At 42.9% G+C, this 25112-nt stretch overlaps 2 protein-coding genes across 2 annotated transcripts; one reads left to right on the forward strand and one right to left on the reverse strand.

The window, feature by feature from the left end:
• The first annotated feature begins 326 nt into the window (after positions 1 to 326).
• On the forward strand, positions 327 to 19478 carry LOC120032203 (leucine-rich repeat protein soc-2 homolog). Its single transcript, XM_038978186.1, has 9 exons — positions 327 to 512; positions 12473 to 12638; positions 13077 to 13625; positions 14094 to 14243; positions 16357 to 16458; positions 17211 to 17369; positions 17484 to 17686; positions 17824 to 17919; positions 18413 to 19478. The coding sequence occupies exons 1-9, from the start codon at positions 327 to 329 to the stop codon at positions 18581 to 18583; spliced, it is 1782 nt and encodes a 593-aa protein (XP_038834114.1). The 3' UTR covers positions 18584 to 19478.
• On the reverse strand, positions 18896 to 22311 carry si:dkeyp-38g8.5 (uncharacterized protein LOC568385 homolog). Its single transcript, XM_038978187.1, has 4 exons — positions 22143 to 22311; positions 21786 to 21879; positions 21560 to 21647; positions 18896 to 20244 (listed from the first exon to the last, which is right to left on the reverse strand). The coding sequence occupies exons 1-4, from the start codon at positions 22243 to 22245 to the stop codon at positions 19630 to 19632; spliced, it is 900 nt and encodes a 299-aa protein (XP_038834115.1). The 5' UTR covers positions 22246 to 22311; the 3' UTR covers positions 18896 to 19629.
• Positions 22312 to 25112: the final 2801 nt, after the last annotated feature.

A 25112-nucleotide genomic window follows, 5' to 3' on the forward strand; every position in this document is an offset into this window, starting at 1 on the left:
AGGTTGGGTTCAGGGTTCATGATCTCACTCTCTGTGTTCAGGTTGGGTTCAGGGTTCATGATCTCACTCTCTGTGTTCAGGTTGGGTTCAGGGTTCATGATCTCACTCTCTGTGTTCAGGTTGGGTTCAGGGTTCATGATCTCACTCTCTGTGTTCAGGTTGGGTTCAGGGTTCATGATCTCACTCTCTGTGTTCAGGTTGGGTTCAGGGTTCATGATCTCACTCTCTGTGTTCAGGTTGGGTTCAGGGTTCATGATCTCACTCTCTGTGTTCAGTGCATGGTTGACATTTCTCTCGCGTCCTGTGTTTCCAGGTGGACTATGAGGATGTTGGCGAGGCTCATATTGGGACTCTTCGTCCTCAAAGCAGTGGTGGCCAACCCCAGATTTGCCCGGCAGGTGGAATTAGACTCGTACGACAGCGCCAACTATGATGTGGATTTAGAAAACTTGAATTTGGAGAATCGGGATGTCTATGATTATGAAGATGGACTGACTATTGACGAACCTCAGGTAAGATACTGGGGGGAAATTGGAGGGATGAGTGACAGAGATGCTGAGATTTGACCTCCGACCCCATTTGAACATTCTAAGAATGTATCCCTCTATCCACACGTCCTTGAAGCAATCACTAATCAGTGCGATAGGTAAAAGAAACTAGCAGATTACTTACTATAGCTTACACTGACTCACTTATGACAGGTCAGTGACAGAGGAAGGAACCTCACATCATAGACATCCTATGAAGGTTAATGTATTACTTTGAATTTTGTACATTGTACGTATCACATTACTGTTTTGCCTTGGTTGATATTGCCTGCACTTTGCTAGCTCCATTTCCCAACTTAGACGTCAATGTCAAAGTGCCATGTAAGTTGGTGGATAAAGCATTGACATTCTATCTTGTGGAAGATGGTGTGTTAATTCGTTGATGGGGACTTATTATGGCGCACACCCTACAGTATCCTGAGCCTCGGTGATGGAATCTGCATTACTGAAACATTGGAAGAGTTCAATACCCAAGGACTTGGGACTATATGTTTTTATCTGCAAATTGTATCGTTTTGAGATCATTTGTATTTTCAAGTCCCAGATCTCAGAACTGTTTTGTGATGTCTTCCTCTTTCATGACTCAGTAAGTATACAGTCACATACAATTATTTTTGATTGACAACCCAGCATTGTGTGATTGGATTGCATATAGAACTTTATAGCACCAAATGAACAGCTGTTTGAGCAGATAGAACTTTCAGAGTTTTGTATTATATTGTAAATTTACTTGTAAAAGCCCACTTAAAGAGCAACTCTATGTTAATATAATTTTTTGACCAAAATGTCAGATAGAACCTCACAAGTTTTCTTGCTTATTAGTTTGAATGCTCACGTCTGACTGTAGTTTTCAACGCTTGTCACTTTGGCCCAATTCCATGTATCCCTTTTCTCCCCCTTCTCTCGTTCACTCCCCCTCAAGGATTGATTGGCACTGATGGATTGTACTGTATGCATGGACTGAAACTAGGGAGTCTTGAACATTTTTGAGAGACACCTACTTAACTCTTCTATGAAGAGCAATGGTTGAAGGGAGAAGTTGAGTTTTGAGTTGGGTGGGATTAGAGGTTCCATGCTTCTCAACTCTGATATTTAGATTACATCTAGGGCTATTACAGCCGTGTAGCATTCAGAGTCAAATACTGCAGTTGCTGTGTCTGTAGACATGACTTGATGGGCTCAGTGAACATTTTTCCTCAGGTACAATGCCTTCAGACAGAGAATAATGCATATAATGACATTTTATTCATCTATGTCGAAAATCTTCTTTATCGTTAGTCAGAGTCAGGTACTCAATCTCCCTCTGAAAGCAGGTGTATCCCCCCCTTTGGGATTAGATTGTAGACTACAACCAATACTGTTGTCTTGCATTAGTGTGTTGGTTTATCAATGTGTATATGATATCATAACGTTTTTTTCTCTAATGAGAGTGATTCGAATTTGATGAGTTTTCCAAGTTACGTCATCTCAGAGAATGTTCTAATGGCTCAGTTTGATGGAGGAAGGTGATGTTAATGCAGAGTGTGTGTGCATGTGGGCGTGTGTGCATGTGTATGTGGGCGTGTGTGCATTTATACATGTGTGTTGCTTCGGATAATCACTTGTTAAATTACCAGATTTTTATTTCAAGCAATTACATCTAATTAAATCTAATTTACATTGGCCCAATTAAAACTCTTATTCTCAATATAAACAGGACAGATGGAGTATAGTCCATAGGATCCAAAAGCCTTGCATACAATGCAATTGTCAGACTCAAGTACTCAATCTCACTCTGAAAGCAGGTGTATCTTTCCTCGCATTGGGATTACTACTTGGTTGGTTCTGGGTTTATTACCAAGTTCATCATGATGCCATTTTGCATGGTCAAACCCTTCATCCACAATAGGGGGCAGGCCCTATAGCCTGGCGTTACCACCTGGATATTTATGCCTATGTGTCCGTTAGATCAGTTATTTATCAATGTTACAAAACGAGACATCTGATTTCCTGTCACTGCTGGTTTAAACTGGCCATTTTTCAGAATATTTCAAATTGCATGTGGGGAGGAGAAAAAAATGCATGAACATATTGTGCTTGTGTGTTGGGGCTGGGGGGGGTGGGGGGGGGGGGGTTAGATTGAAATGTATGCATTGAGCAATACAGTTGTATCATATCTGGCAGTGATTGGGAGTGTCCCGACTTCCACCGAAGTTGTTTCCTCTCCTTGTTCGGGCGGTGTTCGGCGGTCGGCGTCACCGGTCTTCTAGCCATCGTCGATCCACTTTTCATTTTCCATTTGTTTTCTCTTGTTTTCTTAACACCTGGTTTCCATTTCCATCATTAGTTGTTGTGTATTTAACCCTCTGTTCCCCCCATGTCCTTGTGTGGAATTGTTTGTTTGTAAGTGCTTGTACGCTATGTTACTGGTGCGTGTCAGGTTTTGTACCCATGTAGGTTATTTTTGTATTGCTGTGGGTTTTGTAATTAAACTGCTCCGGCTATTACCTATCTCTGCTCTCCTTCGTCTGTGTCACGTTCGTCGAAATGAGTAGACCAAGGCGCAGCGTGTATAGAGTTCCACATGTTTTATTCCGATGAAGCTCACAAACAAAAATAACAAAGAGCAACGAAACGTGAAGCTATGTAGTGCTCGCAGACAACTAGACATAGACAAGATCCCAGAAACTAAAGGTGGAAAAAAAGGCTGCCTAAGTATGATCCCCAATCAGAGACAACGATAGACAGCTGCCTCTGATTGGGAACCATACCAGGCCAAACAAAGAAATAGGAAAACTAGATTGCCCACCCTAGTCACACCCTGACCTAACCAAAATAGAGAATTAAAAGGATCTCTAAGGTCAGGGCGTGACAGTCTGACTTCACTGCCACCAGTTCCGCAACCCTTACAGGGAGTCCCATAGGGCGGCGCACAATTGGCCCAGCTTCGTCTGGGTTTGACCGGTGTAGGCCGTCATTGTAAATGAGAATTTGTTCTTAACTGACTTGCCTAGTTAAATAAATGTTAACTAAAAATAAAATAAATAAATACAGCTGCAGGGTTCAAGCCTTTCAACTCACATGCATACAATGTATTCATAAAGGGCTGGGGAAGGGATACAATTAGGATAGGAATGTTGCTAGATTAGACATGGAACTAGTATGGCAAGTATGGGTCAAAGTAAATGAGTGGCGTTGCTGTTTGTGAGAGGTGTTAGTACCTTCTACAGTAGCCTGTAGATACTGATGGCCTATGTGGCAAAGGATATTATAGCCCTTGTTGTTAAGTTCATTTCTAACCCATATTTGGCCCAGGTCTGACATCGGCATGCTAAAATGGGCCAAACTGCTCTGTGCTAGCCAGAACCCAAAGGGTTTCAAGTGGGCCAGAGGGTTCTGTCGGACATTAAACAATCTGAACAATAAAAAGCACCCAAATAAGTCCAAAATGGAGGAAAGAGGAGAGTGAGCAGAGAGAGCGATGCCCATGCCAGAAGTAGCCTTCAACGGCCCAAGTTGGATGTGTTGCAACTAGTCTGCAATGCCGGTTTGGACAGAGAACACTAAAACAGCCCATTTCAGCAAATGTTCCCGTTTATTTTCTTTTGTAACAAAGACACGATGCCAAAACGATGTCAGGCTGGCATGAGGCTAAACAGCGGGATCAGATTTTCGACTAGTTCCCCTTGAGCCAAACATTTAAACTGAACCTGATGTGGTATGCCACCATCCAAGTCAGTCCCACAATCCAATGCACATTTGGCTATTATGACATGAGGGATCTGTGTACAAAACAATGTTGTAGTCTTTCATTAGTCTGCTGGTTTATCAATGTGCAATCTCAGAGATTGTTCTAATGGCTCAGTTTGATGGAGGAAGGTGATGTTAATGCATAGAGTGTGTGTGTGTGTGTGTGTGTGTGTGTGTGTGTGTGTGTGTGTGTGTGTGTGTGTGTGTGTGTGTGTGTGTGTGTGTGTGTGTGTGTGTGTGTGTGTGTGTGTGTGTGTGTGTGTGTGTGTGTGTGTGTGTGTGTGTGTGTGTGTGTGTGTGTGTATTGTTTTGGATAATCACATCTGTTAAATTACCACATTTTATTTCAAGCAATTACAGCTAATTACATCTCATTTACATTGTCCCAATTCAAACTCTTCTTCTCAGTATAAACAGGACAGATGGAGTATAGTGCATGTAATTCAAAAGCCTTGGAATGATTCAGGGGAAAGAGAAACTGATACAGGAGAAAACAAACCCTTGACAATAGTGTAGATAGAAGACAGGAAAAACTCCAGCAGTTCCCTTCAGACCTTCTCTTCAGTGGTGTGTGTGCTGGGGAAAATATATTCTAGATCGCTCTCACATGATTAATATTTGTCAGTGTGTGGCAGCACTTACCCTTGATACAGTAGGCTACTGATGGGTGAGAGGGCAGATTTAGGAATAAGGATGTAGAGTGGGAAAGGGGATTATGCAGACTGGAAGGAGTCCTCCCTCACCAAGTCAGAGGAGACTCAATGATGATCCCTGCTTTCTCTTTCCAGCTCTCTGTTGCCTTTCTTTATTCTGCAGCTCCTCTAACCCTAACCCTAAGAAGCTTCACACTTTTCTCCTGTAAACTGTAATCCAAGGCCAGAGTTACTGATCTGGTGCATTTAAAGCTCTTTGCAGACACTCCTAGAACAGAAGCTGACTTGGTTTAGAGCACTGTAGAGTATGTGTCTGTTGTGAAAAGGTCACAGGTCACATTGCATCAGCAACATGCAAATAGAAGCTTGTAATGCTCTCTTTGGTCTATTTAAATGGTACCTCTAAGCAGCTTCAGAATAGCAGCTTTAGAGACGGTGCTAGGGGCCACTCCTGGAAAACAAGTGAAGTTATGTAGTAAAAATCCATAGCTTTATTCTGTTTATACCTGATTGTCATTAGCCTCTAGTGTTGTCCTTAAATATGTTAATACCAGACCTGGGTCAAATACAGCCAGGTATGGAAAATACTTTCAAATACTTGAGCTGCACTTCATTTAGTTTTTCCATTACAATATAACCAATAGAATAGTCCCAAAAGTTCAAATTTCAAGTTAAATCAAGCTCATCTCAAATTTTACTTTTTAAATATTTTAGCGAAGTCTGATCTATACTGCAATTCTACGTAAGATCCACAAAAGTTTTTTTAAATACAATCATTGCATATGCATTTTATTTATTATATCATAATACATGACAACTTTGCCATTGTTTCGGCTATTTCTCAAATTAAAGTCTGTGGTGTTGCTTTGAAAACAAACAGACGTGTACCTCTGATCGCTCAGGTGACCTATGACCTTGTGATTGGCAGTTGCTGCATGTGGACAGGGATTAGTGTTTTTATCAACTTATAGGTCACGCATGCTGAACCCGGGTCATCTGGGTACCTGTTGATGGAATTTATAGGTTTAAATGAATGTCTAGAATATTCCACCCTGAAACCATATAATTGTATGAAATTGACTAGAATCATAAAGTTATAATTAATGATGTGTGTAATTTTAGTCAGTAAAACAATATGTCTCTACAGTATCTTAAACACAGACTGTCTGTGCAAGATTCAGTGCCGACCTTGGCTAGGGGCCACTGAGAGATTTGGGAAAGGACAGGGAGTGATTCTCACGGTCCCTAATCTTTGTCGGCTGGGTAGCAGGACAGTGTGTGCGTAGGATACCTACTGTTTGTGTGCAAAGGTATGTGCGTATGAATTCTGTTTGTGTGCAAATGTATGTGCGTATGAATTATGTTTGTGTGCAAGAGTATGTGCGTAAGGAGCTAGTATGAAATTAATGGTTTTGTACAACTAACCAGCGCTCTCGTAAATAAACTTTCTGACTATCGTAGCTGGGCCTCTGTCTGTTTTCATTTCAACCAGTTTCTTACAAATTCTGGGTTACAGACTGAGTAGTTAATTGAAGTTCAGTTTATGAACATTGAGAACATAATTCTCGTAACCACAAGTCCCTATTAGCCCACTTAGCTAAACCCTAAACGTGAGCCAAGTGTTTAAGTCCTTCGTCACGTGTAACTAGGTCACCAAGCTTTATAGCAGAAAGCCTTTCAATGGACAACATATTGTAAACAAGCGCTCTGCAAAATGTTTTGATCTTACATAGATATTGCATTTCTTACCATTAGAATGCATTAACTTGATGTCTTACCAAGGTAAATTATTTTAGTGCACTGGCAGGGTTGAAACAAGTCTGAATTATCTTGTATTTCCTTGGGAAGCAAAATCAACAACAAAAAAGTAAATGCATTTTCTGGGTGAGTGAAAGAAACTCAAAACAAGTCATGTTACTTCCTTATCTCAATACAACAGAAAAATCTACGTAAGATTGACATGTTTTGCAGTGTGGCTGCAATGTATCTTGTGTTATCATGAAGCCATCATTGAGCGAAGTTGGCTTTTGTAGAGAGGGGCAGTGGGCCCTGAGAAAGAGATGGAACGTATGCAACCAGATGTAAATGTGTATACAGTCCCATATGCCTGCCATTGAACCCATACAGTGCGTTCGGAAAGTAATCAGACCCCTTGTCTTTTTCCACATTATGTTACGTTACGGCCTTATTCTAAAATGGATTACATTGTTAACTTATTAATTTTGTAATTTTTTAAATCACATTTACATAAGTATTCAGACCCTTTACTCAATACTTTGTTGAAGCACCTTTGTCAGCGATTACAGCCTCGGGTCTTGGGTATGACGCTACAAGCTTGGCACACCTGTATTTGGGTAGTTTCTCCCATTCTTCTCTGAAGATCCTCTCAAGCTCTGTCAGTTTGGATGGGGAGCGACGCTGCACAGCTATTTTCAGGTCTCTCCAGAGATGTTTGATCGGGTTCAAGTCCGGGCTTTGGCTGGGCCACTCAAGGACATTCAGAGACTTGTTCCGAAGCTACTCCTGCGTTGTCTTGGCAGTGTGCTTAGGGTCGTTGTCCTGTTGGAAGGTGAAACCATGCGTCTGTCTGAGGTCCTGAGCGCTCTGGAGCAGGTTTTCATCAAGGATCTCTCTATACTTTGCTCCATTGATCTTACCCTCAATCCTGACTAGTCTTCCAGTCCCTGACGCTGAAAAACATCCCCACAGCATGATGCTGCCACCACCATGTTTCAACGTAGGGATGGTGCCAGGTTTCCTCCAGAAATGATGCTTGGCATTCAGGCCAAATAGTTCATTCTTGGTTTTATCAGACCAGAGAATCTTGTTTCTCATGGTCTGAGAGTCTTTAGGTGCCTTTTGACAAACTCCAAGTGGGCGGTCATATGCCTTTTACTGAGAAGTGGCTTCCGTCTGGCCACTCTACCATAAAGGCCTGATTGGTGGAGTGTTACAGAGATGCTTGTTCTCCAATCTCCACAGAGGAACTCTGGAGTTCTGTCAGAGTGACCATCGGATTCTTGGTCACCTACCTGACCAAGGCCCTTCTCCCCCGATTGCTCAGTGTGGCCAGCTCTAGGGAGAGTCTTGGTGGTTCCAAACTTCTCCCATTTCAGAATGATGGAGGCCACTGTGTTTTTGGGGACCTTCAATGCTGCAGACATTTTTTGGTACCCTTCCAAGATCTGTGCCTCAACACAATCCAGTCTCTGAGCTCTATGGACAATTCCTTCGACCTCAAGGTTTGGTTTTTGCTATGACATGCACTGTCAACTGTGGGACCTTATATAGACAGGTGTGTGCCTTTCCAAATCATGTCCAATCTATTGAATTTACCACAGGTGGACTCCAATCAAGTTGTAGAAACATCTCAAAGGATGATCAATGGCAACAGGATGCACCTGTTCTCAATTTCGAGTCTCATAGCAAAGGGTCTGAATAGTTATGTAAATAAGGTATTTTCTGTTTTATTTTTATTATACATTTGCTAAAAATTCCACACCAAAAAATGCTTTTTCATTATGGGATATTGTGTCTAGATTGATGAGAAACAAAATATTGAATACATTTTAGAATAAGGCTGTAACGTAACAAAATGTGAAACAATGGAAGGGGTACGAATACTTCCCGAATGCACCGTATTTGTTTAAATTTCTTGTTTATATGTCAAGAAGCACTTTCCAACATACCACTTGACCCCTATGTGCATGGAGTACCAATACACATATTCTAAAGTGATTCATTCCATTTGCCGGTTTTGGGTTCCATTGTATATCTTCTTGGTCCTAAACAAGCCTGATATTGTCTGACAACTAGAAGACTCCTAGACAAACCCATTTAGCTGCTTCCTGCACATTGTTTTAACTTACTGGTTTTATCTGTGCAAATAAACTACATCCAAATGGGTGATCATATGTGGTATACACTCTGACAATGACCTAACATAAACCATTCTGTGAGGCTAGAACTTTGTGGTAAATGGGATTCCTTGGTTGGTTTTGTGACGTGTTTTAGGGTGTCACAGCTTGGTTTGGAAGAGTGATGGTATTATGCATAGATCTCTCTAAGGTTGTGAAGTTTCTAAAGAGATGCATTGGTGAGATAGACCAGAAAATAATGTTTGTGAGTGAGCAAGAGTGATCTGTATGCCTCAAATCAGCTCCTCTATTTCACATTATGGAACTTCAAAACTCTCTCTCTGCACATTTTGTATTCCCACGTTGTTTCCCAGAGTTGTTTTTTTTGGGGTAGCCAAGCTTTCGCCTCTCGTTTCCCCCGAGTTTTTATGTTTGCTTTTTGGGGGAGGAGGAGGGGCATCAGCAGCAAGCAAACTAACTCTGTGCAAGACTACTCAAAGGCCTACCTTGTTGTCTCATAAACTCTGCCACTGCCAAACTCTCAAGACGTGCATTTTCAATTTCATACCCGTTCTACGTGGCTACGTTTACAAACGTCCCCATTTTACTGTACATGCCTTTCCTTGCATATAAATGTGTATCTACTTTTAAGAATTTCATTATACAACACTTTGTGGTGAGTTTCCTTTAGGTAAGTCTCATGCTACCTCAGGTTAGGAATCTGCCTGACTTGGAGTGAAAGTCGATGGACAGCTTCTCTCAACATTGGTTGAGAGAAGTGGAGTGAAATATGCATTTTTGCAGCTACCATGTGTCTCTTGGTTCCACAAGGACCATTCCCTCTTTTGGAAGATAGAATCAGCCCATGGGTGTAAGAGTCAAATATTACCTTTTGCATATTGTGGGGTTTCAGCGCCCCTGTGTGGCTAATAATAGAACTGCATGGCATTACTCTAGTGGTTTGCTGAATAGCAAGGAAAAATGAAGGCAGGCACCCTTTGAAGTGACTATCACATTCTTAACATTAGTTGAGAGTAGATATTTCTTTATTGTCTGATTTTCAGATATTTGCTTTACGTGCAAGAAAATGCACTGTGGTTGGGTGGCATAGGCCAGACATAACATCAAACAAACAAACAAGAATGACAGTTCTCGCCCCTCCCTTCCACATTACATAACATAGGAACATGTAGCTGTGTTGTAAGTTTTGCATTATGTTCATCAGTTTAGGAGGTGAGATGTATGACTTAAAGCACAGTAGATAGATGCAGTTGCAGTTGATATCATAACTGGTATTAAAACAATGAGTGCGTGGTGCTTTGCTGTGAGGCACTATCAGAACATACTATGGGGCCCTCTTACAGCCAAAGACCGCCTCTGGAAAGTCTGCCATTAGGATTTCAAAATGTCCTCTTGACATTGCATATTTCGGCCATCTGTTTGGTAGATTTGAATCAAAATGCTTCGACCATCTGACACACACACACTCCTCATTGGGTTCTGAGGAGTGTGAGAACATGGAGAGGTGAAAGGTCAACAGGATAAGATGTGACTGAGTTTAGGAGATTTTCTTTAGATGTAGGCTTACATCTACTGTTTATTTGCTTTCTAAACAAACCAAACACCGGCTGTGGTCATCATTCTACATGAAACACACAAACTGCTCATAAATGGCATAATTCCTCTTTACAATTTGTCATAGTCAATTTCAACTGGGTCAGGTTTGACATGTTTCCAACATTTTCACACTGTAGCCATTCTAACTTCTCCATTTGCAACGGATTCTTTAATTTTTCGGTTTGTATGTACTGTCTGAATGTGACCCCTATGAGTATATTCTGTCACTTGAACCAGGAAGTGATTGTCACAGAGCATCCTACCAAGACATCACTGCCATAGGTAAGCCTACTGTGCAGGTTATACAGTCCCCAAGTTGAAGACCCACAACAGTCAGTTAAAGGGGAAGTTCGGAATTTTACAAGTTGTCGAATGGTTCGTCACACTGAAAAGGTCTTTTTTTTTTTTTTACAACCATGGATTACGGATTCCCCTGGTCCATAGACTAGTTTCAGGGTGAGGAAGTTTCTTACATTAAATTGTAAAATACTGAACTTACCTTTAATGAAAATGATGTTTCATTTTTAGAGGATGTTCCTATTGTATAGTGACGAAAAGTTTGTTTGTGCCATAACTGTGATGTTTGAACTGATGCTCACTATCCTGTTAATTTTGACCAAACATTTTACAGTTATGTTTACAAACCAACAGACCATGGAGAATGTGGTAACAGTAAAAAATATGTAATAAAATATCTGTAAAACAGGGTGAGAATAGTCTTGTTTCCTTGGTTGGAAGGTGGAGTTTCCCCACTAAAACCCTTTCTGTTGTGCCTTTACCCAGATTGCACTTGTATTCTTCTCTCATCTCAGTTTGTGGTCCGAAATTGTACCCAGACATTTGTATCCACATTTTCCAATTCCTGGCTGGGATTTTTGGGGGGATGGCAACCCTTGAGGGTCTTCCTAAAATCAATATTCATGTCCTCAATTTTTTTCAACATTCACCTGCAGATATGAAGCAAAACACCAAGTCTTCCACTACTTGGCCATTACCAGTATTATGATCATTTAGGAGGTTTATCATGACTGAGTCATCTGCATACACAATGATGTGTCTCCGTTCCTGGTTGCTTCTCCAGTCATCTGTATATAAATGGTAGAGGTGAAACAGCATAGCCCTGAGGTGCCTCTGTTAAGCTACACCTGTGAATGACTGATACTATAACTGTCTCAGGATCTTCTATTCTCTCTGAACGGTAGAAGTCAGGATGTCTAGAAGTCCTCATGTCCCTGGTCCTTTTCCTGGGCACTCTTTAGCTACTCGTGTTGTATCCAAATATTTCATTCTTGTTTGGTCGCTGTTAAGCTTTATTGCCTATTGAGCATGGTCATACATAACGTTGTCCTGTGACATAAATTGGGTACTGATGAGATGATTACTGGTATTGAACTCAAAATCAGTGCTTCACACTCTGCACGGCTGGACCCAAAAGACGTAGAGCTTCCGGTCCATGAGCGACAGTTGGCTTTTGAAGCCTCCGGTTACTCAGTAAGTGAGGCTACTGCTCTCTGGTAGTCTCTGGCGCTCTCTGGTGGTCTCTGGCGGTCTCTGGTTGTCTCTGGCACTCTCTGGTGGTCTCTGGCAGTCTCTGGCACTCTCTGGTGGTCTCTGGCGCTCTCTGGTGGTCTCTGGCGGTCTCTGGTTGTCTCTGGCGCTCTCTGGCGCTCTCTGGTGGTCTCTGGCAGTCTCTGGCACTCTCTGGTGGTCTCTGGCGCTCTCTGGTGGTCTCTGGCGCTCTCTGGTGATCTCTGGCAGTCTCTGGTGGTCTCTGGCGCTCTCTGTTGGTCTCTGGCGCTCTCTGGTGGTCTCTGGCGCTCTCTGGTAATCTCTGGCGGTCTCTGGTGGTCTCTGGTAATCTCTGGCGCTCTCTGGTGGTCTCTGGCGCTCTCTGGTAATCTCTGGTGGTCTCTGGCGCTTTCTGGCGCTCTCTAGTGGTGTCTGGTGGTCTCTGGCGCTTTCTGGTGGTCTCTGGCGCTCTCTGGTGGTCTCTGGTGGTCTCTGGCGCTCTCTGGTGGCGCACCTCCTACATTAGCATTGACTCCCTCTGTCGCTGTCTTTTCCACAGATAGAGATTGGCACACTGGCCCCACCAAATTATAACTACCCTGGCCCTGGGGGCCCTGCATCACTGGAGGAGGAAGAGGAGGAGGAGGAGTTGCCCCTAAGACCCCAGCTCATCCCCCAAGGCTCAGGGGGGTCTGGGGTACTCATGGGCCCCGACGCACAGGGAGGTCTGTATACACACATACACACACCCACAGCACATACACCGTGTCACCTCACACTATGAGCCCATACACACAGGGAGGTCTGTATACACACACCCACAGCACATACACCGTGTCACCTCACACTATGAGCCCATACACACAGGGAGTTGAAGGTATGTGTCCAGTACTGACAGTGATACACAACACACAACCTTTCCTCTTAACGCCTACCCATGCAAATCGACCCCTTTTTACAATCATCCTTCATCATTTCCAAATGCATGAGTTCCATTTAACTGTCTGACATTAGTTAAATGTGTGGTACTCAACCATAAATCTCATTAATTTTGTAATGTCACCTAATCATCATTGTAAACATGACTCACTAGCCCTAAACTGAATCATGGTCCACTGTGCTCTAACCTGTCTCTTCTAACACCTAATATTGTCTCTAACAAGAGGAGGAGCTGCGCCTGAGTCCCATTGACATTCTTCATATCTCCGGGGACTTTGGGGGTTCTACGGGTTCTGGAGGTTCCGGTGGCTCTGGGGTTTCCGGAAGTTCTGGGGGTTCCGGAGACCTTTTGGCTTCTGGTTCTGGGGACCTTTTGGCTTCTGGAGGCTCAGGGGGTTCCAGGGAAATTGGTTCAGCAGGTTCTGGGGATCTTGGTTCTGGGGGTTCCAGGGTCCTTGGTTCCGGAGACTCTGGGGGTTCCGGGGACCTTGGATCCGGAGGCTCTGTGGGTTCCGGAGACCTTGGATCCAGACACTCTGTGGGTTCCGGGGACCTTGGATCCGGAAGCTCTGTGGGGTCGGGGGGCCTTGGTTCTAGAGGATCTGGGGGTTCTGAGGACCTTGGTTCTGGAGGCTCTGGGGGTTCCCTGGGCTCTGGAGGTTCTGTCACCCTCCTAGGCTCAGGGGGTTCCAGGGACATATTGGGTTCCAGTACTGGGGGTTCCGGAGGTTCTGGAGGTTCCGGGGACTCAGGAATAATAATTATATCTGGAGGTCAGTACCTATACTTATACAGACTACACTGTAGAAGTATACAGATAGTTGGTTGGGCCTATAGTGGGCTTGTGAACCTAGTACAGTTCCAAGCACTGATTGATACGCTAAGACTATATGGGATTTCATTGCATTTCTAAATTTGCCTTTTCATTTAACTGCTTTGTGCTGGTTAAATGTGGATTGATAACGCTTTCTTGTGATTTGCTACTTGTCGTCATTGTAAACCCTGTGTCATTGCTTTATCACTTACAGAATCATTGTCATTGTAAACTTCACTCATTGTCCTACCATTGTCATTGCATTACTTACCATATGTTTCTAATCATTGTCAACCTAACCCACTGTCAAACCATGTTTGAGAATGATTGATTGATTGTCTGATTGAATGATTGTTGATTGACAGTCCATCCCATCCCATGAGAAGCACTAACCTGTCTCCTAACCCCTCCCCTTGGCTCTAATAAGAGGAGGAGCTGCACCTCATTCCTGACACTACCCCCCAGGAGGCATCGGGTGCTTCTGGGGAGTCTGGGGCCTCTGGCACCTCATTGGCCTCAGGGCCTGGGAGCTCCGACTCTGGTGGGTCAGAGGTCACATTAATCCCTGACCCTGAAGGTAAGTACCAACAAATAAAGACAATAAGAAAGCAGATCTCTATGGTATCAACCCATTGTATCATATGTGTAAGGATAACAGGGGTAAAGGTCCCGAAAACTTTGAGCAGAAAGCATGCTCTGCTGCCATGTCCGTATTTGGACAGGACAAGGTGACCAAATAATCTGGTCAAGAGATGCTTTTCAAAGGATTTGTGGTTGACAAGTATGAATAATCTCAAATTCCAGCTAAGAACACTGTTCCAATGGACCTACAGTTGAAGTCGGAAGTTTACATACACCTTAGCCAAATATATTTAAACTCAGTTTTTCACAACTCCTGACATTTAATCCTAGAACAAATTCCCTGTTTTAGGTCAGTTAAGATCACCACTTTATTTTAAGATTGTGAAATGTCAGAATAATAGTAGAAATGTATTTATTTCAGCTTTTATTTCTTTCATCACATTCCCATTGGATCAGAAGTTTACATACACACAATTAGTATTTGGTAACATTGCCTTTAAATTGTTTAACTTTGGTCAAACATTTTGGGTAGCCTTCCACAAGCTTCTCACAATAAATTGGGTGAATTTTGGCCCATTCCTCCTGACAGACCTGGTGTAACTGAGTCAGGTTTGTAGGCCTCCTTGCTCGCACACGCTTATTCAGTTCGGCACACACATTTTCTATAGGATTGAGGTCAGGGCTTTGTGATGGCCACTCCAATACCTTGACTTTGTTGTCCTTAAGCCATTTTGCCACAACTTTAGAAGTATGCTTGGGGTCATTGTTCATTTGGAAGACTCATTTGCGACCAAGCTTTAACTTCCTGACTGATGTCTTGAGATGTTGCTTCAATATATCCACATAATTTTCCTATCTCATGATGCCATCTATTTTGTGAAGTGCACCAGTCGCTCCTTCAGCAAAGCACCCTCACAACATTATGCTGCCACCCCCGTGCTTTACTGTTGGGATGGTGTTCTTCGGCTTGCAAGCCTCCCTCTTTTTCCTCCAAACATAACGATGGTCATTATGGCCAAAGAGTTCTATTTTTGTTTCATCAGACCAGAGGACATTTCTCCAAAAAGTATGATCTTTGTCCCCATGTGCAGTTGCAAACTGTAGTCTGGCTTTTTTATGGCAATTTTGGAGCAGTGGCTTCTTCCTTGCTGAGCGGCCTTTCAGGTTATGTCGATATAGGACTCGTTTTACTGTGGATATAGATACTTTTGTACCTGTTTCCTCCAGCATCTTCACAAGGTCCTTTGCTGTTGTTCTGGGATTGATTTGCACTTTTCGCACCAAAGTACGTTCATCTCTAGGAGACAGAAAGCGTCTCCTTCCTGAGCGGTATGACGGCTACGTGGTCCCATGGTGTTTATACTTGCGTACTATTGTTTGTACAGATGAATGTGGTACCTTCAGGCATTTGGAAATTGCTCCCAGATGAACCAGACTTGTGGAGGTCTACAATTTTTTTCTGAGGTCTTGGCAGATTTCTTTAGATTTCCCCATGATGTCAAGCAAAGAGGCACTGAGTTTGAAGGTAGGCCTTGAAATACATCCACAGGTACACATCCAATTGACTCAAATGATGTCAACTAGCCTATCAGAAGCTTCTAAAGCCATGACATAATTTTCTGGAATTTCCAAGCTGTTTAAAGGCACAGTCAACTTAGTGTATGTAAACTTCTGACCCACTGGCATTGAGATACAGTGAAATAATCTGTCTGTAAACAATTGTTGGAAAAATGAATTGTGTCATGCACAAAGTAGATGTCCTAACCGACTTGCCAAAACTATAGTTTGTTAACAAGACATTTGTGGAGTGGTTGAAAAATAAGTTTTAATGATTCCAACCTTAGTGTATGTAAACTTCCGAATTCAACTGTATTTATATTAAACATATATCAACATAACATCATTTGAATAACTCTCAAAATCCATTCCCAAGATTCCATTTAACTATTTCCTAATTGAATCAGTTAAATGTGTCATAAACAACGACAACAACATAACTCCCTTGCTATTTGTGACTTCTCACCGTGGCAAACAGCACTTGTTGTCGTGTCACTGTCCATGCTGTTTCCAACCTGTCTCTTTAATACCTCATCTCTATCTCTAACAAGAGGAGGAACTGCTCCTGACTACTCCGAAAACCCCTCAGGAGTCTGGAGGTACAGTAGGCTCAGGGGGCTCTGGGTTGCCAGAGGTTGACTTGGACATTAAAGGTCAGTATCCAGCACAAACACTAACTATTCAATCAAAACCTGTAACCAGGCTTCTGGGGTTATAGGGTCTATTCTACTTCACTATACAGTATATGGGGTCTATCACATTCCCATATTGAAACCTATTTTCTCATATCTTTATACGAGTTGTCTCTTCCATTTCACCCCAGAAACCCTGGTTTTGATTGAATAGGGTTATTAAATATTATATTTATGTGCATCCTGTTAAAACTGATCACAAACTGGGTTGAAGCCATATGTATCTGTAATGTCCGTTACACGACTTATGTCTTGTCCTTACCTGTCACAAACACTAACATGTGTCTGTCTGTATCATGTGTTTACTATCAAGTTGCTCTACGATATGAGTCTGTAACATCTGTTATCGTCATCTTCTCCTAACGTCTGTGTTATAACCTGTCCCGAACACCATTTACACAATATGTCTAACATTGGTAATGCACTACACCTCAACCATAGCACCTCAGCAACAACCCTCATAATGTGCACACCTTTGTCACATCAAAAGCTGCGTCCAATCCAGACTTGACAACATTTCTTGATGCAAGAGGTAAAACAAACAAATCATATCAACACTGAGTACACGTCTCCACCATTCTACAAACCCATTGTTACTGCATCGAAGGCTGGTGGCCTAAACTTCATCACACAACATCTCAGACCTATCAACTGTTCTCTCAAATGTATTGCCTACCTCCATCTTACTTCCTTGTCCTGTCTGTCTGTCCCAGGTATGCCTACCTGCTTGCTGTGCACCTGTCTGGGTGGTTCTGTCTACTGTGATGATGTGAAGCTGACCAGCGTGCCGCCTCTCCCCAAAGAGACCACTCACTTCTACGCCCGCTACAACCACATCACCAAGATCAACAAGGGCGACTTCGCTCAGATGAGTAGGTGTCACATGTTAAAGGCACAGCCCGCTAGATTTCCTGCTGTTCAATGGCTGTTTCAATTAATGAAACCACGTGGAACAGTCCGAGTACTTTACCGTCTCTCTCTTGCAGACAAGCTGAAGAGGATCGACTTGACCGCCAACGAGATTGCATCCATAGCTGATGATGCGTTCTCCGGCCTGCCCGTGCTGGAGGAGCTGGTGCTCCGTGAGAACGGCGTGTCACAGCTGCCTGCCCTTCCGCCTGTGATGACCCTCATCGACGCCAGCCACAACAACATTGGCGCCACAGGCATCCACAAAGAGGCTTTCAAGGTATGTAGGTCTGACAAGGATTACAAACAATTGATTTCCTTTTGTGAGTGCTGGGATGAAACAAAAACAGGGATGTATTGAGAGACTGTCTGGCATAAAGGACTCCACTCTAAATGTAAACAATGTGTTTTGTTTAGGACATGACGGGTCTGCTGTACCTGTACCTAACAGACAACCACATCGACCACATCCCTGTGCCCCTACCGGACAGCCTGCGCTCTCTGCACCTACAGGTACCTGCACTTCTGCCTCTTTTACTGTCCTCTTGTGGGTACTATAGGATTACCCCATACTGTACACTGGTGGTGACTTGAGGGATTTTTGCTCAACTGACCACCGTGTCCCCTCTTTCTGCAAGCTGTTTCAAAACATTCTGGACAATTCTCTGCCATTCAGTTATTAGGGCAAATTATTGTATATTTAAACTGTACTTTTCTCCAGCACTCTGGCAGACCTGTGCAGAATCTCAAGGCCCATAAATTAATTTTTATTTTACTAGGCAAGTCAGTTAATAACAAATTCTTACTTTCAATGACGGCCTAGGAACAGTGGGTTAACTGCTTTGTTCAGGGGCAGAACAACAGATGTTTACCTTGTCAGCTCAGGGATTCGATCTTGCATTTCGGTTACAAGTCCAACGCTCTATCCACTAGGTGGTGGTTAGAGCACCATAATGAATGTGTTGTTTCGCAGTGTTTTCTTAGACTTCAATGCCTTGTTTTCCAGCGCAACAACATTCAGATGATACACGAGGACACGTTCTGCAACCTGAAAGACTTCAACTACATCAGGAACGCACTGGAGGACATTCGCCTGGACGGCAACCCCATCAACCTCAGCAGGACCCCACAGGCCTATGTGTGTCTGCCCCGCGTCCCCATCGGAGCCCACATCTAACCACACACACATCTTTACACAGCTCAACTCATTGTCTACGAGACATATGTACATACCATACACACACTTACCTACTGGACAGATCCTAAAAGTTGTCCAGTCTCAGTTCAATTGCAATCTGCACATACAGTAAACACCGGAACACAGTATCTACCAATCTTGCCTAATTTAAGTCTGATCAGTTGTTGATCGCATACATAACACACAGTGAGCGAGATGGTGTGTATCTCTCATTCCTACACACACACAAATACACACCAGATAATTTTGTCAAAAGCCAAACTGTTCAGCAACTTGAAGCAAACAAAAAGACAATGAAAATGACATTTTATTGATCCAACAAACATTGTTTAATGTCTGTTCACGACAACCAGTAATATTGTTTAAATATGTTTTTGTAAAGGGGAAAAAATTATATTACAGAAATCTAACACTATTTAAAAAAAACAATTATACTAACAAACGAATTGAAGCTTACTGGAACGCTAAATTGAATATCAATGCAATAAAAGCAATTAAACAAGCATTTGTAAAGTCTGTACTGTAATATAAAAATATATTCTGAAGTCACTTTTTTTTACATGAACTGCAATATTTGGCATATTACATTTCAAAGTTCTTGTTATGACCACAATAGCCTATATCAATAAAGATCAAGACTATTGTATGACTGGGGAGGGGTTTCTGTTGGGTGTGGATGGGGTTAACAAGAGGAAACAGCCTGCTATTGTGTGCTTTGTATGGAAATACCACAATTGAATAAAGTTGTTTTGATGACCTCAATGGCTTAACATTTTAATTGAAAATTGACCGGTAAGGTGTGTAACTGCAAACTGATTTTGAAATGAACTGATTGAGTACAACTGTTTAGGCAGTTAATGTTCAAATACTTCTAGCCCAGATAACAATAGGCATCTCTGAACAGTAATACAAAAAGGATTTGTAATTGAAAACTTTGTACATTCATAGAAAATAAAACCAATACAAATGATATCCAATTACTTTCCAATTGAATAGTCTAGTGTAAACAAAAAGGTAATTGTTCTTCACATACGTTCAACCAACTTTTCAAACATCTTGAGGAATCTCTCGGTTCTTTCCAACGACCCAACGACCCTCGGTCCTCCTGTTTTACAGCTTTGTCCTTCCGCACCGTTCTCCTCCGCTGCTCTACCCTCCGCCAGTAGAACTCTGTCTCTGTCCACAGCCAGCCTGTCTCTGGCCACCTGCGCTTTCTCCTTCTCTATCAGCCCCCTCTCCCTCTCCACCGCTGCCTTCTCCCTCTCCAGTTGGGCACGCTCCCGGTCCAGGTTGGCCATCTCTCGTTCCAGCCCTGCTTGCTCTCTCTCCAGCGCCATCCGCTCTCTCCCCATCACCTCTCGCTCGCCCTCCAATGCCGCCCGTTCGGTCTCCAGGGTCGCCCTCTCGGTGTCCATCTCATCCAGGTCGCAGTGCATCCCCATCACCCCTATTCCGCCTATCATGGATCTCTTCCTGGGCCGGGCGTCAGGGAGAAAATCACTGTCGCTAGTGCCCGGGGGGAGTGGGCCGATGATGGGGGCTGAGCCTGCCAGACGTCCCTCCATTGCGTCACTCATCAGATCATACCAACGCCAACTGTGGGGGAACACCTGCACCCCTGGGGGAGGGTACTTCAGCTCCTGTCCCCAAAAGAAGGATAAACAGTATTAGTAGGTAGTCAGATAATGAAGTATGTGTCTCTAGGGCAGAGTTATTTAGAACTTTACAAGGATGCCAATTAAAGGGTCAAATTCAGAGGTTTCCATCCTGAGGTACACAACCCTTCAAATTAGCAGATTCTGCCATTTCAGCCATACGTGTTGCTGACGTGTATAAAATCAAGCACACAGCCATGCAATCGCCATAGACAAACATTGGCAGTAGAATGGCCTTACTTAAGAGCTCAGTGATTTTCAACGTGGCACCGTCATAGGATGCCACCTTCCCAACAAGTCAGTTCGTCAACTTTCTGCCCTAGTCAAATGTAAGTGCTGCTACAGTGAAGTGGAAACATAGGAGCAACAACGGCTCAGCCGCGAAGTGGTAGGCCACACAAGCTCAGAACAGGACCGTCGAGTGCTTAAACACGTATCACGTAAAAATCGCCTATCCTCAGTTGTGACACTCACTACAGAGTTCCAAAATGCCTCTGGATGCAATGTCAGCACAAGAACTGTTTGTCGGGAGTTTCATGAAATGGGTTTCCATGGCCGAGCAGCCGCACACAAGCCTAAGGTCACCATGTGCAATGTCAAACGTGGCTGTAGTTGTGTAAAGCTTGCAGCCATTGGACTCTGGAGCAGTGGAAATGCGTTCTCTGGAGAGATTAATCCCACTTCACCATCTGGCAGGCAGACGGACAGAGAACGCATCCTGCCCCAATGCATAGTTCCAACTGTAAAGTTTGGTGGAGAAGGAATAATGGTCTGGGCTGTTTTTTATGGTTCGGGCTTGGCCTCTTAATTCCAGTGAAAGGAAATCTTAACAGTACAGAATACAATAACATTCTAGATGATTCTCTGCTTCCAGGTTTGTGGCAACAGTTTAGGGAAGGCCCTTTCCTGTTTCAGCATGACAATGCCCCCATGCACAAAGCAAGGTCCATACAGAAATAGTTTGTTTAGATCGGTGTGGAAGAACTTGACTGGCCTGCACAGAGCCCTGACCTCAACCCCATCAAACACTTTTGGGATGAATTGGAATGCAGACTGCAAGCCAGGCCTAATCGGCCAACATCTGTGCCCACCATCACTAATGCTCGTGGCTGAATGGAAGCAAGTCCCCACAGAAATGTTCCAACATCTAGTGAAGAGCCTTCCCAGAAGAGTGGAGGCTGTTATAGCAGCAAAGGGGGACCAACTCCATATTAATGCCCATGATTTTGGAATGAGATGTTTGACAAGCAGGTGTCCACATACTTTTGGATATGTAGTGTATGTAGGATGCAATTGCTACCTTGTATCTCTTCTTCAGATTTTCCCATTTTTTCATTGCCTGACTGGCCGTCATCTTCCCCTGCAAGCCCATGTGTTTGAGGATGGCCCTGCAACAAAAAGGTACACAATGATAATTTCGATTTCAAAAACATACACATTGACTCGTCTCAATGACAGGTAAAATGAAAAAAACGTATCTAACAAAACGTGTACTGGGAGGATCTCGTGTAAGTATCTGAACTCACCTCCAGGCCAGTCGAGAGGCATTTCTCCTCCCCGTAAACATGTAGCGATTTGATACGCGCAATTTCACAAAGTCCATTGTTTCATATTCAGACACTGAAATAAATAAATATGTTTTAAATCACTACATATACAATGTAATTCAAATTAAATAACATTCACATTTTGACTAATAGGACAAATGTGGATCGCGCCGTCTGATGCCTACGCACGCATCTGTTCGAACAAGTATTCGAGACAAGGCGCCATGATGTCCCCTTTGTAGGTAGCGTTACCTAGCTTGCTTGCTAACTAGCTCGGAGTTCCTTACTTCATTTGTAGTCCGAAATAAACATATAAAGGATAAATTGACTACTTACATTTGTATGTGTATTCTGAATTCACTTTCTTTTTACTTTTCTTTTTTGCATTATTAGAGTATAGCGGTAGCGTGTGTTCGATGTTTTCCATTGTAGCATCCATGTTAGCTAGCACAGCGAAGGGACCACAACGGAGTGCACTTCGTCTCTTCCGCCCTTCGTCTCTTCTTCTTCGTGTTGGTTTCCGGCCGCAGTCTAGTCGCTCATAGGCATGTTGCTTCCACCCACAGTTCAGACTGCGCACACGCACCACATACTACCATTCCTCACCTCACATTCGCAAGTGCCACTGCCTACAACAGAACGTTTTATTACTAAAGCTGTAAGATATCCAGCGGGTCACAGTCTAGCTAGCGGCTCAAATATAAAAAAAATACAAATATCAAATCAAACTTTATTTGTCACATGCGCCGAATACAACAAGTGTAGACCTTACCGTGAAATGCTTACTTACAAGCCCTTAACCAACAGTGCAGTTCAAGAAGAGTTAAGAAAATATTTACCAAATAAACTAAAGTAAAAAATAATAAAAAGTAACACAATAACATAACAATAACGAGGCTATATACAGGGGGTACCGAGTCAGTGTGCAGGGGTACAGGTTCGAGGTCATTTGTACATGGAGGTAGGGGTGAAGTGACTATGCATAGATAATAAACAGCTAGTAGCAGCAGTGTACAAAACAAATTGGGGGGGGGGGGGGGGGGGTCAATGTAATAGTCCGGTGACCATTTGATTAATTGCTCAGCAGTCTTAGGGCTTGGGGGTAGATGCTGTTAAAACTTTTCCACGGGACAGTTGAGCTAACGTAGGCTAATGCGATAAGCATGAGGTTGTAAGTAACAATAACATTTCCCAGGACATAGACATATCTGATATTGGCAGAAAGCTTAAATTCTTGTTAATCTAACTGCACTGCCCAATTTACAGTGGCTATTACAGTGAAAAAATACCATGCACAATTTTGAACATAAAAAGTTATTAATAAACAAATTAGGCATATTTGGGCAGTCTTGATACAACATTTTGATCAGAAATGCAATGGTTCATTGGATCAGTCAAAGATTTTGCCCATACACTGCTGCCATCTAGTGGCCAAAATGTATATTCCACCTGGGCTGTAATAATACATTATGGCCTCTCTCTTGCATTTCAGAGATGGTACAAAAAAACAACAAAAAAACGTTTTTTTTCATTGTATTATCTTTTACCAGATCTATTGTGTTATATTCTCCTACATTCCTTTCACATTTCCACAAACTTCAAACTGTTTCCTTTCAAATGGTACCAAGAATATGCATATCCTTGCTTCAGGGCCTGAGCTACAGGCAGTTAGATTTGGGTATGTTATTTTAGGCTAAAATTTTGGGGAAAAGGGGCGGATCCTTTAAGCTTTCCTTAATAACTGAGCCTGTCGGAGCATGTGGCAGCATTATAATAGGATGACTTGGGAGAAGGATGATCTGCAACAGACAGTCATCTCAGTATATTCCCATGTATCTCATCTGGTGGAGCATAACGCTTGCACCATAGTTGTGTGTTTGATTGACACGGGGTACCAGTACGAAAAAAAGAATTAAAATGTATGCACTCACTACTATGAGTCGCTCTGGATAAGAGAGTCGGCTAAATAATGAAAATGAGTATCAGAAGTAAAAATACAGTCAGTCTGGCCTGCTACTGTGCCTTTCTACACCTTATAAAACTGTCGAGAGTAGACTCAAAACTGATCTAGATGGAATGAAACATTCAAAATCACAGGGCTTTTGAGCCGTTATTCAATTGACATTTTCACTGCAGACTAGCGTATAATGTTATACTCGCTTGAAAACAATAATGCAATGATTCATTGCATTGAGGTGTTGTAGGCTGGTCTAGGTAGGATAATTGTATTGTCACTTAACAAGATCAATAGGGGAGCTTTTTAAGCTGTGCGTCACAGGTCTTCACTGTTCTTTCATGCGCAATGATGCACCTGGCCTCTCAGCTCCGTATCAGCTACACCTATTTGTTCTCATGGATTTCCAATTGAAATTTAATGCAGCTTTTAATGCTTTTTATGTGTGGTATGATTGCTAGTTAGCCTATTGCAGATTTGGACAAACGATCCACCTACCATTATTGTCACTATGAATGGTGGATCGAGGGCATGATAGATAGACTGGTAGAATATATTGACCTGTGGTATAGTTAAGAAATAAGGCCTGAAGGGGTGTGGTAAATGGCCAATATACCAGGGCAAAGGGCTGTTCTTATGCACGACTGTTCTTGTGCACTACGCTATGCTGAGTGCCTCGAAACAGCCCTTAGTCGTGGTATATGGGCCATATACCACAAACACCTAAGGTGCCTTATTGCTATTATAAACTGATTACCAACATAACTAGAAGAGTATAAAGTTATGTTTTGTCATACCTATGGTATATAGTCTGATATATAACTGATTTCAGCCAATCAGCATTCAGGGCTTGAACCACCCAGTTTATAATTAAGCAATAAGGCCCGAGGGGGTGTGGTACAGTATATGGCCAATGGCTAAGGGCTGTTCTTATGCACAATGTAACACGGAGTGCCTGGATACAGCCCTTAGCCGTGGTATATTGGCCATATACCACAAACCCCCAAGGTGCCTTATTGCTATTATAAACTGGTTACTAACATCATTAGAAGAGTAAAAAGTAATGTTTTGTCATACTGTACCTGTGGTACATTGTCATATACCATAGCTTTCAGCCAATCAGCATTCAGCGCTCGAACCACCCACCCAGTTCATAATTAAGCAATAATGCATGAGGGGGTGTGGTATATGGCCAATATACCACGGCTAAGGGCTGTTCTAAGGCACGACGCAAGCGGAGTACCTGGACACAGCCCTTAGCCGTGGTATATTGGCCATATACCACAAACCCCCAAGGTGCCTTATTGCTATTATAAACTGTTTACCATCCTAATTAGTACAGGGAAAACAAA

Source organism: Salvelinus namaycush, chromosome 38 (assembly GCF_016432855.1).
Source record: "Salvelinus namaycush isolate Seneca chromosome 38, SaNama_1.0, whole genome shotgun sequence".
In the NCBI taxonomy this organism is placed as follows: Eukaryota; Metazoa; Chordata; class Actinopteri; order Salmoniformes; family Salmonidae; genus Salvelinus; species Salvelinus namaycush.

Excerpts from the sequence above, each read along its gene's own strand:
- si:dkeyp-38g8.5 (XM_038978187.1), bottom strand. The coding sequence starts at position 22,245 with ATGGATGCTACAATGGAAAACATCGAACACACGCTACCGCTATACTCT. Across the intron at positions 21,880-22,142 it reads TTCAGAATACACATACAAAT|TGTCTGAATATGAAACAATG; the intron begins GTAAGTAGTCAA and ends TATTTATTTCAG. Across the intron at positions 20,245-21,559 it reads ATCTGAAGAAGAGATACAAG|GAGCTGAAGTACCCTCCCCC; the intron begins GTAGCAATTGCA and ends TTTTGGGGACAG.
- LOC120032203 (XM_038978186.1), top strand. The coding sequence starts at position 327 with ATGTTGGCGAGGCTCATATTGGGACTCTTCGTCCTCAAAGCAGTGGTG. Across the intron at positions 13,626-14,093 it reads AATAATAATTATATCTGGAG|AGGAGGAGCTGCACCTCATT; the intron begins GTCAGTACCTAT and ends GGCTCTAATAAG. Across the intron at positions 17,687-17,823 it reads TCCACAAAGAGGCTTTCAAG|GACATGACGGGTCTGCTGTA; the intron begins GTATGTAGGTCT and ends TGTTTTGTTTAG.